General features: G+C 41.1%; 1 protein-coding gene across 4 annotated transcripts in view; it reads left to right on the top strand.

Annotated features, from left to right (window-relative positions):
- The window catches only part of susd4 (sushi domain containing 4), a 129941-nt gene extending 113318 nt beyond the window's left edge, over positions 1-16623 (top strand). For 3 of the 4 annotated variants that reach the window (XM_003216036.3, XM_008125884.3, XM_062972488.1), the window contains 4 exons: positions 10072-10263; positions 12015-12159; positions 13893-14275; positions 16089-16623. In XM_003216036.3, coding sequence (XP_003216084.2) covers positions 10072-10263; positions 12015-12159; positions 13893-14275; positions 16089-16117 — 749 coding nt within the window. In that variant the 3' untranslated portion in view covers positions 16118-16623. Of the gene's footprint in view, positions 1-10071; positions 10264-12014; positions 12160-13892; positions 14276-15191; positions 15295-16088 lie in introns of all 4 variants that reach the window. The other variant, XR_010003616.1, reaches the window with a different exon arrangement.
- The last annotated feature ends 331 nt before the right edge of the window (positions 16624-16954 follow it).

The following is a 16954-nucleotide window of genomic DNA, read 5'->3' as shown; positions in this document are numbered from 1 at the left end:
AGATTTCATGTTCCCAGACCATCACCATTATCTTCATCATCATTGTCATCAAATATGGTAGAAAATAAAACAGACATCTTCATCTAGCGAGTCTCCAGGCTCTGAGTATTTCTATCTGAAAACTGAGTCTGAATTCCTGTGTATGAATATATGAATCAGGATTGCCATCTGTTTTCTTCTAGAGTTTTCCCATCTTTACACTTGTCTGAAAGCAGGTGAACCATGGTCTTCTCCATGTTGGGAATAACAATACCTACTGAATTTGGTCACTCCAGGTGGCTTCATATTTCATTTTAAAAGAATTTACCCAAATTATTACATTATATGTTTTGGATATAATTTGGATAGATATGTTTGGATATCATAAGTTTGGGATAACCTCTGGTGGGGCAGCAGGTTAAACCAACGAGCTGTTGAACTTGCTGACCAAAAGTTTGGAGGTTTGAATCTGGAGAGTGGGGTGAGTTCCTGCTGTTAGCCCCAGCTTCTGTCAACCTAGCAGTTCAAAAACATGCAAATGTGAGTGGATCAATAGGTACCGCTCTGGTGGGAAGGCAACAGCACTCCGTCCAGTCAAGCTGGCCACATGACCTTGGAAGTGTCTACGGACAATGCTGGCTCTTCGGCTTAAAAATGGAGATTACCACCAACTCCCAGAGTATTAATGTCAGGGGAAAACCTTTACCTTTACTATGTTTTGTATGGAAAAGAACTTTAGGTTATTTTTCTTTTAATGAATGCAGAAGAAGAAGAAAAAACCAGCACATTCCCTATCCTTATGTTTGTGGCTTCTCTTCTTGGTGTCCTGCTCAGTCTTTCTACACTGAACTGTGAAAAGAGTACAACATTGTCCCATACTTATAGATACCTTTTTCTAAAACTGGGCTGTAGAGAGCACAACATTCAGATTTCACTTAATTATGTGATACCTTATATTCTAATAATGATAAGATTAAATCTGCCTATTATACTATAAAATGAATATGCAAGCCTTAAAAGGAATATGCAAAGTGCTTGGCATTTTAAAGCTGAAGATAAAATAGCCTATAAAGCAAGAAAAAGTATTCTCGCTTAGAGATATTAGAGTATATGTATAATGTATAGAATCATAGAATCATAGAATAGTAGAGTTGGAAGAGACCACATGGGCCATCTAGTCCAACCCCCTGCTAAGAAGCAGGAAATCACATTCAAAGCACCCCCGACAGATGGCCATCCAGCCTCTGCTTAAAAGCCTCCAAGGAAGGAGCCTCCACCACGGCCCCGGGGAGAGAGTTCCACTGTCGAACAGCTCTCACAGTGAGGAAGTTCTTCCTGATGTTCAGGTGGAATCTCCTTTCCTGTAGTTTGAAGCCATTGTTCCGTGTCCTAGTCTGCAGGGCAGCAGAAAACAAGCTTGCTCCCTCCTCCCTATGACTTCCCCTCACATATTTGTACATGGTGATCATGTCTCCTCTCAGCCTTCTCTTCTGCAGGCTAAACATGCCCAGCTCTTTAAGCCGCTCCTCATAGGGCTTGTTCTCCAGACCCTTAATCATTTTAGTCGCCCTCCTCTGGACGCTTTCCAGCTTGTCAACATCTCCCTTCAACTGTGGTGCCCAAAATTGGACACAGTATTCCAGGTGTGGTCTGACCAAGGCAGAATAGAGGGGGAGCATAACTTCCCTGGATCTAGACACTATTCCCCTATTGATGCAGGCCAGAATCCCATTGGCTTTTTTAGCAGCCGCATCACATTGTTGGCTCATGTTTAACTTGTTGTCCACGAGGACTCCAAGGTCTTTTTCGCACACACTGCTGTCAAGCCAGGCGTCCCCCATTCTGTATCTTTGATTTCCATTTTTTCTGCCGAAGTGAAGTATCTTGCATTTGTCCCTGTTGAACTTCATTTTGTTAGTTTTGGCCCATCTCTCTAGTCTGTCAAGATCGTTTTGAATTCTGCTCCTGTCTTCTGGAGTGTTAGCTATCCCTCCCAGTTTTGTGTCGTCTGCAAACTTGATGATTGTGCCTTCTAACCCTTCGTCTAAGTCGTTAATAAAGATGTTGAACAGAACCGGGCCCAGGACGGAGCCCTGCGGCACTCCACTTGTCACTTCTTTCCATGATGAAGACGACGCATTGGTGAGCACCCTTTGGGTTCGTTCGCTTAGCCAATTACAGATCCACCTAACCGTAGTTTTGTCTAGCCCACATTTTACTAGTTTGTTTGCCAGAAGGTCGTGGGGGACTTTGTCGAAGGCCTTACTGAAATCCAGGTACGCTACATCCACAGCATTCCCTGTATCGACCCAACTCGTAACTCTATCGAAAAAAGAGATCAGATTAGTCTGGCATGACTTGTTTTTGGTAAATCCGTGTTGACTATTAGCAATGACCGCATTTGTTTCTAAGTGTTCGCAGACCACTTCCTTAATGATCTTTTCCAGAATTTTGCCTGGTATTGATGTGAGGCTGACCGGACGGTAATTGTTTGGGTCGTTCTTTTTTCCCTTCTTGAAGATAGGGACCACATTCGCCCTCCTCCAATCTGCTGGGACTTCTCCCGTTCTCCAAGAACTCTCGAAGATAATTGCCAGTGGTTCTGAAATAACTTCCGCTAGTTCCTTCAGTACTCTTATGTACCATAAGGAACCTTATGGGGAGATCAACTCACAGGTAGACAACCCTCAGGCTTGGAAGGAGGTCACCCATAGAAGGAGACACAGGACCAGGCAGCCTCCGCAGAACTCCTCTGCTCAGCTGCATTTACACAACAGATTTGAAATTCTAACACCATTAACAAACAATCAGGAAACACATCTTGTGGAGGACCACAGTTTCTTAGATACCACTCAGTGGGCCACCCTTGATCAATGCGCAGGGGATAGCCCGGACGGGGACAGTGCATCACCACATTCACACTTATGTAATCATGCAAATGCTCCATCCCCAATCGTAGACCAGGAGCAACAGGAACATCCTTGGGAGAGTAATGGGCTCTCGGATGTACCTCAATGGATTGTCATTGATGAATGCACTGGGGATGTTGAGGAGGAGGACAACACTTTACACCTGCATGATTCACTTCAACAGGAACACTCTTCAGGGGACATACACACTGTCTTGCACAAAAGGGACCCTGTCAATCCTCAAAGGAAACAGGTCTTGGTAGTAGGTGACTCCCTCCTTAGAGGAACGGAAGCCATCATTTCCAGACCGGATGGGATGGCTCGAGAAACATGCTGCCTCCCGGGGGCAAAAATACACCATATCACTCAGAGGCTCAGCAGGCTCCTAAAGCCCCATCACCCTCCCCACCTTATGTTGATTCATGTAGGTACCAATGACACCGCTAGGCATACTTTTCAAAAGATCACAAATGATTTTCGAGCTCTGGGAACAAAGCTAAAACTGTATAATGTACATGTGATCTTTTCATCCCTCCTCCCCGTTGTAGGACACGGCTCTACAAGGGCCGGAAAAATAGTACAGGTCAATAACTGGCTCAGAAAATGGTGCCAAGAGGAGCATTTTGGCTTCCTTGACCATGGTCTACTCTTCCAGGAGGATGGCCTATTGGCAAGTGATGGGGTGCATCTCACACAAGCAGGAAAACATCTTTTTGCACACAGACTCACAAACCTCATCAGGCGCACTTTAAACTAGATCCACTGGGGGAGGGGAACAACAGCCTGGCGAACACTATATTACCCACAACCACAGGGAACCGCCAAAAGGCTAAACGGAGGGTTGCACAAACACAGCAAGGACCAAGTACGGAGAGTACAATAATCCCAAATAAACAGCTCAAGGGGAGGTCACAGGGGCTTACATGTCTTTACACCAACGCTCAGAGCATGGGAAATAAGCAAGAAGAACTCCAACTCTTAGCACAGCACCACACATACGATGTCATAGGCATCACTGAAACCTGGTGGGATGACTCCCATCACTGGAATGTAGCCATTGAGGGCTATAACCTCTTTCACAGAAATAGAACAAAAAGGAGAGGAGGGGGAGTAGCTTTATATGTCAAAAACAGTTACGTTGCAGAAGAAATGCAAGACTGTAATCTGGGAAACCAGCTAGAAAGCATCTGGATAAGAATCAAGGGAACCGGGACGCAAAAAGATCTTGTTGTGGGTGTATACTACAGACCTCCGAGTCAGGATGAAGGACTTGATGAAGCCTTCTGTCAACAGCTGACCAAACAGGCACAAAGAAGAGATATAGTAGTCATGGGCGATTTCAATTATTCCGATATCTGCTGGAAAACAAACTCAGCCAAGAGTACAAAGTCCAACAAATTCCTCACTTGCCTTGCAGACAACTTTATGGTCCAGAAGGTAGAAGAGGCAACAAGGGGATCAGCAACTCTTGATCTAATCTTAACAAATGTGGAAGACCTGATCAATACAGTTGAAGTGGTTGGATCCTTAGGGGCAAGTGACCATGTGCTCCTGGAGTTTGCAATACAAAGGAATGCTGAAACTAAGACAAGTCAAACACGCATTCTCGACTTTAAGAGAGCTGACTTCCAAAAAATGAAGGAATTACTGAGCGGCATTCCATGGACACCAATATTAAAAAACAAGGGAGTTAAGGATGGATGGGAGTTTTTCAAAAGTGAAATACTCAAGGCGCAAATGCAAACAGTGCCAACAAAGAAGAAAAATAAGACAAGTGCAAAGAAGCCAGAATGGATGTCCAAAGAACTTCTAACTGAGCTAAAGCTCAAAAGTGACATGCACAAGAAGTGGAAAAGGGGAGAAATCACCAAAGAAGAATTCAAACGTATAGCCAACACCTGTAGGGAAAAGGTTCGCAAGGCTAAAGCACAAAATGAGCTCAGGCTTGCCAGGGACATAAAAAACAACAAAAAAGGCTTTTTTGCTTACGTTGGTAGAAAAAGGAAGAAAAAGGAGGCGATAGGGCCTCTGCAAGGAGAAGATGGGGTGATGGCGACAGGGGACAGGGAAAAGGCAGAACTGCTCAATGCCTTCTTTGCCTCGGTCTTCTCACAAAAAGAAAGCCATCTTCAACCTCAGCAACATGGAATGGGCGAAGGATTGGGGGAACTCCAACCCCAAATAGGGAAACAAGTTGTCCAGGAACACCTGGCCTCTCTAAACGAATTCAAGTCCCCAGGGCCAGATCAGCTACATCCAAGAGTATTGAAGGAATTAGCGGAAGTTATTTCAGAACCACTAGCAATTATCTTCGAGAGTTCTTGGAGAACGGGAGAAGTCCCAGCAGATTGGAGGAGGGCGAATGTGGTCCCTATCTTCAAGAAGGGAAAAAAGAACGACCCAAACAATTACCGTCCAGTCAGCCTCACATCGATACCAGGCAAGATTCTGGAAAAGATCATCAAGGAAGTGGTCTGCGAACACTTAGAAACAAATGCGGTCATTGCTAATAGTCAACACGGATTTACCAAAAACAAGTCATGCCAGACTAATCTGATCTCTTTTTTCGATAGAGTTACGAGTTGGGTCGATACAGGGAATGCTGTGGATGTAGCCTACCTGGATTTCAGTAAGGCCTTCGACAAAGTCCCCCACGACCTTCTGGCAAATAAACTAGTAAAATGTGGGCTAGACAAAACTACGGTTAGGTGGATCTGCAATTGGCTAAGCGAACGAACCCAAAGGGTGCTCACCAATGCGTCATCTTCATCATGGAAAGAAGTGACAAGTGGAGTGCCGCAGGGCTCCGTCCTGGGCCCGGTTCTGTTCAACATCTTTATTAACGACTTAGACGAAGGGTTAGAAGGCACGATCATCAAGTTTGCAGACGACACAAAACTGGGAGGGATAGCTAACACTCCAGAAGACAGGAGCAGAATTCAAAATGATCTTGACAGACTAGAGAGATGGGCCGAAACTAACAAAATGAAGTTCAACAGGGACAAATGCAAGATACTTCATTTCGGCAGAAAAAATGGAAATCAAAGATACAGAATGGGGGACGCCTGGCTTGACAGCAGTGTGTGCGAAAAAGACCTTGGAGTCCTCGTGGACAACAAGTTAAACATGAGCCAACAATGTGATGCAGCAGCTAAAAAAGCCAACGGGATTCTGGCCTGCATCAATAGGGGAATAGCGTCTAGATCCAGGGAAGTCCTGCTCCCCCTCTATTCTGCCTTGGTCAGACCACAACTGGAATACTGTGTCCAATTTTGGGCACCACAGTTGAAGGGAGATGTTGACAAGCTGGAAAGCGTCCAGAGGAGGGCGACTAAAATGATTAAGGGTCTGGAGAACAAGCCCTATGAGGAGCGGCTTAAAGAGCTTGGCATGTTTAGCCTGCAGAAGAGAAGGCTGAGAGGAGACATGATAGCCATGTACAAATACGTGAAGGGAAGTCATAGGGAGGAGGGAGCAAGCTTGTTTTCTGCTGCCCTGCAGACTAGGACACGGAACAATGGCTTCAAACTACAGGAAAGGAGATTCCACCTGAACATCAGGAAGAACTTCCTCACTGTGAGAGCTGTTCGACAGTGGAACTCTCTCCCCCGGGCTGTGGTGGAGGCTCCTTCCTTGGAGGCTTTTAAGCAGAGGCTGCATGGCCATCTGTCGGGGGTGCTTTGAATGCGATTTCCTGCTTCTTGGCAGGGGGTTGGACTGGATGGCCCATGAGGTCTCTTCCAACTCTACTATTCTATGATTCTATGATTCTATGATTCTTGGGTGTAGCTGATCTGGCCCTGGGGACTTGAATTCGTTTAGAGAGGCCAAGTGTTCCTGGACAACTTGTTTCCCTATTTGGGGTTGGATTTCCCCCAATCCTTCGTCCATTCCGTGTTGCTGAGGTTGAAGATGGCTTTCTTTTTCTGAGAAGACCGAGGCAAAGAAGGCATTAAGTAGTTCTGCCTTTTCCCTGTCCCCTGTCGCCATCACCCCATCTTCTCCTTGCAATGGCCCTATCGCCTCCTTTTTCTTCCTTTTTCTACCAACGTAAGCAAAAAAGCCTTTTTTGTTGTTTTTTATGTCCCTGGCAAGCCTGAGCTCATTTTGCGCTTTAGCCTTGCGAACCTTTTCCCTACAGGTGTTGGCTATACGTTTGAATTCTTCTTTGGTGATTTCTCCCCTTTTCCACTTCTTGTGCATGTCACTTTTGAGCTTTAGCTCAGTTAGAAGTTCTTTGGACATCCATTCTAGCTTCTTTGCACTTGTCTTATTTTTCTTCTTTGTTGGCACTGTTTGCATTTGCGCCTTGAGTATTTCACTTTTGAAAAACTCCCATCCATCCTTAACTCCCTTGTTTTTTAATATCAGCGTCCATGGAATGCTGCTCAGTAATTCCTTCATTTTTTGGAAGTCAGCTCTCTTAAAGTCCAGGATGCGTGTTTGACTTGTCTTAGTTTCAGCATTCCTTTGTATTGCAAACTGCAGGAGCACATGGTCACTTGCCCCTAAGGATCCAACCACTTCAACTGTATTGATCAGGTCTTCCACATTTGTTAAGATTAGATCAAGAGTTGCTGATCCCCTTGTTGCCTCTTCTACCTTCTGGACCATAAAATTATCTGCAAGGCAAGTGAGGAATTTGTTGGACTTTGTACTCTTGGCTGAGTTTGTTTTCCAGCAGATATCGGGATAATTGAAATCGCCCATGACTACTATATCTCTTCTTTGTGCCTGTTTGGTCAGCTGTTGACAGAAGGCTTCATCAAGTCCTTCATCCTGACTCGGAGGTCTGTAGTAGACACCCACGACAAGATCTTTTTGAGTCCCGGTTCCCTTGATTCTTATCCAGATGCTTTCAAGCTGGTTTCCCGGATTACAGTCTTGCATTTCTTCTGCAACGTAACTGTTTTTGACATATAAAGCTACTCCCCCTCCTCTCCCCTTTGTTCTATTTCTGTGAAAGAGGTTATAGCCCTCAATGGTTAAATTCCAGTGATGGGAGTCATCCCACCAGGTTTCAGTGATGCCTATGACATCGTATGTGTGGTGCTGTGCTAGGAGTTGGAGTTCGTCTTGCTTATTTCCCATGCTCTGAGCATTAGTGTAAAGACATGTAAGCCCCTGTGACCTCCCCTCAAACTGTTTATTTGGGATTATTGTGCTCTCTGTACTTGGTCCTTGCTGTGTTTGTGCAGCCCTCCGTTTAGCCTTTCGGCGGTTCCCTGTGGTCGTGGGTAATATGGCTATCTGGTATCGTGGTATGGCTATCTCAGGCTCAGACCTTGGTGTCTGAAACTAGAGAACCATTTCCAGTCAGTGGACAGCAATGAATAAAGTGGACCAAAGGCTTCAGTCAGAATAAGAACACATCCTGAATAGCTACAGAACTATTGAACCTAGTTGCCATGATGATGAATAATTGGATAACATTTCACACAGTAAATGTGTTAATACCAAAAATACCTTTAAGAATAGCTCGGAAAAAGACATTTCTAGCCCAAGTGTTCGTGGGCAAAGTCCCTTTTAAGAGATACAGCAGCAGTTATTTTCAAAGGCACCATCACTGCTCCATTGTTTCATCCAAAATAATATGTTGCAAGTACACTAACATAATACCATCTAATGTTACAGCAACTGTCTTAAATCCTTCTTTTAAAAATCCGCTTTGTGTCCCTTTCACTTTGCCTACCCTTTTATGTGTTATGGAATACATTGGAAGTGAAGTTTTCCCACATTTTAAAGCAGTGGTATGAGTACTTTTCTATGTGCTTCACTCACATTGATTTGAGTAGATTTTACATATGCCTACTTTGTACTGGCTGGTATTTATTATTCATGTACTTTCTCCCTTAAAGTGTTTTGCTGTTAGGAAGTGTGATTGTATTCCAAATCTTTATGTTTGAAATGGAACCAGAGAAACATTAAATGTTTGATGTGTTTCTGAATAAAAGACAAGACTTGCCTTCAGTTGAAACAGAAATAAATGTATTGCAATGAACAAAATTATTACCATCCCCAAGTAAACTTTAATAGATCTCTTACTACAGTAGAGTCTCACTTATCCAACATAAACGGGCCGGCAGAATGTTGGATAAGCAAATATGTTGGATAATAAGGAGGCATTAAGGAAAAGCCTATTAAACATCAAATTAGGTTATGATTTTACAAATGAAGCACCAAAACATCATGTTAGACAACAAATTTGGCAGAAAAAGTAGTTCAATATGCAGTAATGCTATGTAGTAATTACTGTATTTATGAATTTATCACCAAAATATCACGATATATTGAAAACATTGACTACAAAAATGCGTTGGATAATCCAGAACGTTGGATAAGTGAGTGTTGGATAAGTGAGACTCTACTGTATTTGTCATTAAAGGCAGTCCCTGAGTTTGAAACATCACACTTACAAATTACGCAGTTAAGAACTGAGGTGAGACAACAGGAAGTGAGAGGAATCTACCCCTTGGAAGGAAAATTCACTTCTGGAAGAGTTATCATGGGGAAAAGGTGTCTCCACTGAAGCTCTATAATCAAATCCTTGTTTCCACAAGCCAAATTTTTCAAAATCCAATGATTACAGAGACAGAAAGTAAAGTTAAATCTTCTGAACTGGAGCACAAACCCTACAGGGGTGTTTACACTTCCCTATGTTTTTGAAAGCTAATATATATATTTGACTGGCGTTACACAAAAATGTACTTGTTCTGTCTTACAAACAAACCTACAAAACCTATCTTGTTTGTACCTTGGGGACTGACTGTATTGCCTAAGAACTGGTGGCTCTATCCCTCTGTTGCTAAAACACAAGGAAGAAGTCAAGGCAGAAATGTGTATGCCTTGTTTGTTAAAGAACTGTAAAGACAGAATTGAGATGATATTGCCAAATCTAGTCTATTCTTCTGAGACTTTTTGTCATTTACAGTGTAATCAGGAACTCAGATTTGTACAATTTATGGTTGTGTTAACAGTGGTGTGAAAATTGTCATTTCCTTTGTATAAGAGTCATTCTGTTGATTGATTAAATGGCATTAATATATGGAATACACAACAAAGTGTTCTTGTGTTGAGGCAGCATAACACAAAGTTATATGCAGTGTTATATTCAATGTACATCTATTGATGTCATATATTCTAGTACCTAATCTACTCTTCTTTTTTCCCATGTTTGTCAAAGTTTGTCCACTACCTCCTAGGGTGATTCATGGAGATTACATTTGCCACCCGCGGCCTTGTGAGCATTACAACCATGGAACTGTGGTTGAATTCTATTGTGATCCTGGCTACACTCTCACCAATGATTACAAATATATCACCTGCCAGTATGGAGAATGGTTTCCATCGTATCAAGTGTACTGTGTCAAGACAGGTAAATAATATTAACTTGCTATTCTAATACAAACATGAAATTGGTATATATTCAGCTAAATGGGGACAAAGCAGAAAGCTTCTTTTTGTGCTTGAAATTTTAATGTAATAGTTTTTTTCCTTTAAAAGTGGCTATTTTTGTATATACTGTAGGAGTATCTCATGTAACCAAACTTCTGATCAAAAAAGCTCTTTTTTACAAAGTCTTTATGCTGCCCCAACCTATTGCCACATTCTGTCTAGCTGGAAGTTTTTTTTAAGAAGTATTGACAATGGGATGATCATGAAAAAGGGTCTGGATTCTCAGTGCCAGATTGCAGCAATTTGCCTGCAGTAACCATTGCAATAAAGCTTGAGTTGGGGAAGAGTAACCCTACTGATTTGTGTGGCTTCCCAGAATAGGCAAGGCAAACAGCAGAAATGTTCAAAAGGCTTTTGTTTATTAACATGGTTCTTATCTGGCTTGGTTGTTTCATTTCACTTGTGCATAGTTAGTTTTCAAAAGAAAAGTTGTTTAAAGCATGGTTGTTGTATGTTTTCCAGGCTGTATGGCCATGTTCCAGAAGTATTCTCTCCTGACATTTCGCTCACATCTGTGGCAGGCATCCTCAGAGGTTGTGAGGTTACCACAACCATGTGTGATCCCAGCCATGATAACCTTCGACAACACAGTTTAAAGCAGGGGTCCCCAAACTTTTTAAAGAGGGGGCCAGTTCACGGTCCCTCAGACCGTTGGAGGGCCGGACTATGGTTGAAAAAAAACTATAAACAAATTCCTATGCATACTTCACATATCTTATTTTGAAGTAAAAAAACAAACAAAATGGGAACAAATATAGCCTCAATGTTAATCATAATCATAATCATAATAAAAATAATAAAGAGGGTTGGAAGAGACACCTTGGGCCATCTTGTCCAACTCCTTTTTACCTTTGTGCACCAAAAGCACAAGCAAAGCACCCCTGACAGATGGCCACCCAGCCTCAATGTTGTTCATCATCATCATCATATATCACACAGTCCTAAATGCCGGGGAAGTGTTCAACTTGTGATTTTGTGATACGAAATCTAGCTTGTGTGTGTATGTGTGTGTGTGTGTGTGTGTGTATATCTCGTTTGCTGTTATACTGTGTCTTTGTGACAATAATAATGATGATGATAATAATAAAGAGGATTGGAAAATACCCCTTGTGCCATTTAGTCCAACCCTCTTTTGCCTTTGTGCACCAAAAGGACTGGCAAAGCATCCCGTAGTAAATTATTAATTAAATAATAATTAAAATACCATTATGAACAAGCAAAGCTTTAGAAGGCACGCAACAGGTGAGGGAGGAGGCAGGAAAGGCAGAGGAGGAGGGAGCCACTGTCATGGGGGCCGGATAGATGGCTTCGATGGGCCGCATGTGGCCCCCGGGCCTTAGTTTGGGGACCCCTGGTTTAAAGCATGTTGAATTCATTGTTTTTTGATGGTGAAAAAATTATCCCTATTTTGTCCATGTTATTTCTGCATATGGTACCAAATATTGGCCAAAGAAATAATATCTAGGAACCCACGTACTGTACTCTGTTAAGTAAGATACCTTCATAGGTTTAGTTTGCAAATAATTTTTACAAATATTATGAATATAAAATGTTCATGTTTGTGATTTGATTGGAACAGTTAGTTTCAAATTATTTTGGCTTCGAATAAAAATAAATTACTAACCCCTTATCATATAACGTGGCTGTTTTTCCTTGCCCTTTGTATCCCAGAACAAACATGGCCAAATACACAAGAAACTCTTCTGACAACATGGAAGATTGTGGCGTTCACTGCTACCAGTGTTCTTCTGGTGCTTCTCTTAGTCATTTTAGCCAGAATGTTCCAGACCAAATTTAAACCACGGTTTCTTCCAAGGTTAGTACTGTTCTTCATCAATATTTTTTAAATAGTTTATACTGCAGCAGTTGATCCTATGTCTGCAAGCTTCATTTAGGATTGATTTAGCATTACAGATAGTATATAACTTCAATAAACTAGAGAGTAGTTTATTGAACATGTCTTACTAACAGCACTTCTCATGGGAAGACACTGTGATTTTACAGAAGCATCAATAAAAAAGTTCATTAAGAACATGGCCGTACAGCCTGGAAAACACACAGCAACCCAGTGATTCCGGCCATGAAAGCTTTTGACAACACAGTTCATTAAGAGCTTGGAGAAACCATAGATAGTGAATATTTACCTGGACATATTCCCTCTCTCCCCAAAGCAAATGTCAAACTGAAACAGCAAGAAAAACCTAATTTATCTGTCAGCATAATATATGATATTGCACAAAGTAATTCTTACCTAAATGATTTTAGAATTTAAGGCATTTGCCTTAACTTTCCATTTCCATACATTTTTCTAGTTTGGTACTTTTAATAGCTTGGGACCCTAGTACTTTTAACAGTTCTTTCACTCAGATCAACCTATCCAGGTGTTAGAATTTTCTCATGAAGTGTAGTTCTAGTATGAGTTTTCAAAGATATAGTATCTTGAATATTTATTAACTATATTTATATCCCACTCTCTCTTATCAAGGGACTCAGAGTGGCTTACAAAATGGCAATACTCAATGCCACATATACAATCAAATAAAAATACAATGCATCATATACATAAATACAGATAAAAACATATAAAATACCATAAAACTGTTAAAACTGTGATACCTATTCCAGAGGTTGTCATTTGTGCTGCTCCAAATATGCCAGTTCTATATTGCACTATCCAAATTCCTGATCTCATAGCCAGGTCTTCACTCTTTTCCTGAAAACCTGGAGGGAAGGAGCCAGTCTGATATCACTAGGGAAAGAGTTCCACAGCTGAAGGGCCACCACTGAAAAGACCCGTTCTCTCGTTCCCATCAGTCACGTTTGCAAATATGGTGCTCTTTCCAAAGAAACATTTGTAGTTATTCTGTTATCTTTAAGGTACCAGGAATTTTTTATTCCTCCTGGTTTTTTAATTATGAGCTGAACAGTATAACTAGACTATATATCTTGATAGCATAAATTGACAGTAAACTATGGTTATCTGATATATTAATTTATTTCTGTATTTAAGTTGCATTTTACTTAGATTTTTTTAACATCACAAACCATCCTAAGATAGCCTTTATTATGAAGATAGCACTCTCATCATTCTTGTTCCAAACAAGAAACAACTACAAGCTGTATAGCTTGGCTCTGGTGCTTAGTCAGCTGGTGATGATGAGCAAAAGAAATCCAGAATATAATTAAAATAATTTGGCATGCCTTCACTGTTTCTTCATAGGATTTCCCATCCTCATTTATGTGTCTTTGATTCCAGGAATCTTAATAGAGCCTGATGTTTACAGTGGAGAGTGAGAACAGAGAGAATTTCTTATCTGTGCCTCCCAGCTGCTTCCTTTCCTTTCCTCAACTGTTCTTTGGTTTGCTAGAGTTATTTACCTGGTTGTGACAAATTGCACATGACTATCAGTAGGAACAGATTCCTGAGTATATTTAAAGTAATTACTGATGATGCACTAGCTTAATTTCAAATGATTAAAAACATGGTATGCAGTGAAACCTATTTATTATGGTATTTAGCTGTCCTCTCGCTCTCTTTTCCCATTTTAGAGGTGCTCAGGAGAATTGCAGTAGTGGTCCTGACTTTGTGGTGGTGGATGGCGTTCCTGTCATGCTTCCTTCCTACGATGAAGCCGTGAGCAGTGGCCTGAATGCCTTAGCCCCGGGATGTGTGTCCCCTGCAGGCCAGGGGTATGTTTTGCAGGCTGACGATCAGAACCCTCCAGCCTATCCTGGGCCGGATGATTTGGACAGGTTGCCAGCAGAGTTTGATACCTGCGACAGCATTTCAGGCTCTTCTGAACTTCTTCAAAGTTTGTACACATCTTCAGTGTGTCAGATAGGAGTATATCCTGTCTCTGAGAGAACTGATGCTATTAACAGCACCACTGGAGAAGTAGCATCCACCAGCCCAAGCATTGACATTGCAGATGGTAATTTTGATTTTTGAACATTTTGTGGGATTGCTTTAGTGCTAAGTTATTTTTATTCCATATGAAGAGGCCATCAGATCGTGGTTGTGAGAAATAATTTGGATTTGAGCACTGTTTCTGTTCTGGCCTATGTTTGTTTTCTTCCTGGTTTTTTAAAAAGAGCACATGCTAAGTCTTTACAATCCAAAGTTAAATGACTATTTCCATGTATTGTATTCTACCAAGGGTTTGTCTTTCAAAATTCCTTAATGGCAGGGTTAGGTCTAGCTTTTGCTGGCCACACAGTGTTAACAGACCCACTGGACATCAACTGATTTCCTCACTATCCACGTTTCTGCTCCAAAATGAGTGTTTACTAATAATAAATATGTGCCTTTAGTAGCACAAGATGCAGTGAAACAACAAGGGTAACTCTGGGCATCGCAAAAGGCAAAAGAACCTTTTCTCCTTTGAGTAAAACGTATCTGAAGGCTCTACACCAGCATTATGTATCTTCGGCTAAGCTAATTGAGCAGTATTAACATTTTACCCACTGCAAACTACTGAATACTTGTTGCAGTCTTGTTGTATGTCTTTCGGGCTGTGTGGCCATGTTCCAGAAGCATTCTCTCCTGACGTTTCGCCCACATCTATGGCAGGCATCCTCAGAGGTTGTGAGGTATGGAGAAAACTTTCTCCATACCTCACAACCTCTGAGGATGCCTGCCATAGATGTGGGCGAAACGTCAGGAGAGAATGCTTCTGGAACATGGCCACACAGCCCGAAAGACATACAACAACCCTGTGATCCCGGCCATGAAAGCCTTCGACGACACCTTGTTGCAGTCTGTTTGACTCATTTTGTCCATTTCATTAGTTATCTGATGAGATCATATCCTATCTCAGAGACAAATGATGTTATTTGACATCTCTTTAGATTAAAAACCCACAACTCATGGGGAATTTCGGGTATAATATGGATCTGGAGAATGTGAGTTACTTATACAAGGCCATTTCTTCATCTCATCAATACTCATAAGGTATATACAGAGTGAATCAGTAAAATTCAGTGTATCTACCTGCTATTCCATTACCATATCAGAAAGAACAATCTAATTATTTTGTTGCAGTATTGATTTCCTAGTACCAACCTAGGCATTTCAATGGTCTTGGGATGCTTTACTATTGCTTTGTGTTATCCAATACTGCCTGGAATTATGATCAGTCAGAGTTGTACTATGTAGTAAAATAAGGCTAGCCATCTAGTGTTAGTTATTCAGTATGACTGATAATAGATTAGCCCAGTTATTTATTCTAACTCCTTTTGGCCTGGAATTTCTTCTGCTGTAAAAGCAAAGTAAAATACACCAAAATCCAACATTTGATAAGTTCCACAGTAATATGTTTTCAGTCACTTTTAATGTTTTAGCTTCTTGGAAGGATTGGTTGCCTCGGCATATTACATGTTGGGCTTCTTCATGCAACCTGCTACAGTAATTTATAAGGAACCAAATTTGTCCAGACTTAAAGATTATGATCTGAGTGGGAAACATTTCTATCTTCATTGAATTCTTAACTAAAAAATGGGGTTATCAGAGTACTGTTTTACTCCCTAGCCACCTGTGCTAATTTTTATGAGACAACCAAACCAGTGATTATGCAGGTGCAATGAAGTTCGAAAAACAGATAATCTGAATCCATGCATAGCTGACTGCCTTAACCTCTTAGCAACAATGGCCTTGTTGGTGGCATATTACAGCTCAAGAAAATTGCAGGCCCTCCCATGAGAGAATTCACAATTAAAACCCAATTAACTCTTTCTTTTATTTTCTAGAAATTCCATTGATGGATGAAGACCCTTAATCTACACAAATCTTGCTCTTACTTTTGTGAGGGTTTGAGGGAAATACCATGCACATATGTATACATACATACCTATATATCTATATAAATCTCTATATAAAGATGGGGAGGGTATTTTCTGTTTTTATATATCTTTCACATTATGATGTCACCAGATTTTGTGTTCATAACTTAGTCAACTTTGAAGGTTGAGAGCATCAGCTATTCAACAGCAGCTTTACAAAATGAATCCTGAGGATTTGATGAGGCTAGTCACTGCAAAAGAACAATAAATTCATGGAATAGTGACAAGTGTGTATCTGCATCGCAGGAAGTCTTAACAACTCTTTAGAAACATCAGTGAGGGTGATTTGTGGTACAGGTACAAAAATGCCTAATGAAAGCATGTCTGACTATGTACATTTTGCTTTATCAAAGCTGCTTCATGTCTATGATGGACCACAATTTCCAAAAGAATCCTAACTTATTGGGGCAAGGGGGAGAGAATAAACAGTGTTGAAATTAAACAGAGAGGGTTGTTCCTGAATTGTCGGCATTTACTAAGCCTGCAGAGGGAAACTTTAGCTTGGGTCATTTAAAGAAGTGGCTGTGACAAATAAAATACCAGTGTCTGTTGTTGTTCTGGATAACAATAATAAAAGGAAAGAAAAGCCTTTAGTTTTAATTTAAAGAGGGTTGTTATGTTATTAAAAAGCCTATATTCTCATCCAGAATTTTTCCTCAAAAATCAAACTCCAAATACTGTGTCATGAAGAATCATCACAGCTAGATTGTATTTGACTTGATTCTCTTATGAAACTTTTCAAGCTGTAAAAAAACAAAAATATTTGTGACAGT

This window comes from Anolis carolinensis, chromosome 1 (assembly GCF_035594765.1).
Source record: "Anolis carolinensis isolate JA03-04 chromosome 1, rAnoCar3.1.pri, whole genome shotgun sequence".
Taxonomy (NCBI): Eukaryota; Metazoa; Chordata; class Lepidosauria; order Squamata; family Dactyloidae; genus Anolis; species Anolis carolinensis.
Note: the sequence above shows the minus strand (reverse complement) of the source record. Positions and strands in the feature narration are given on the sequence as shown.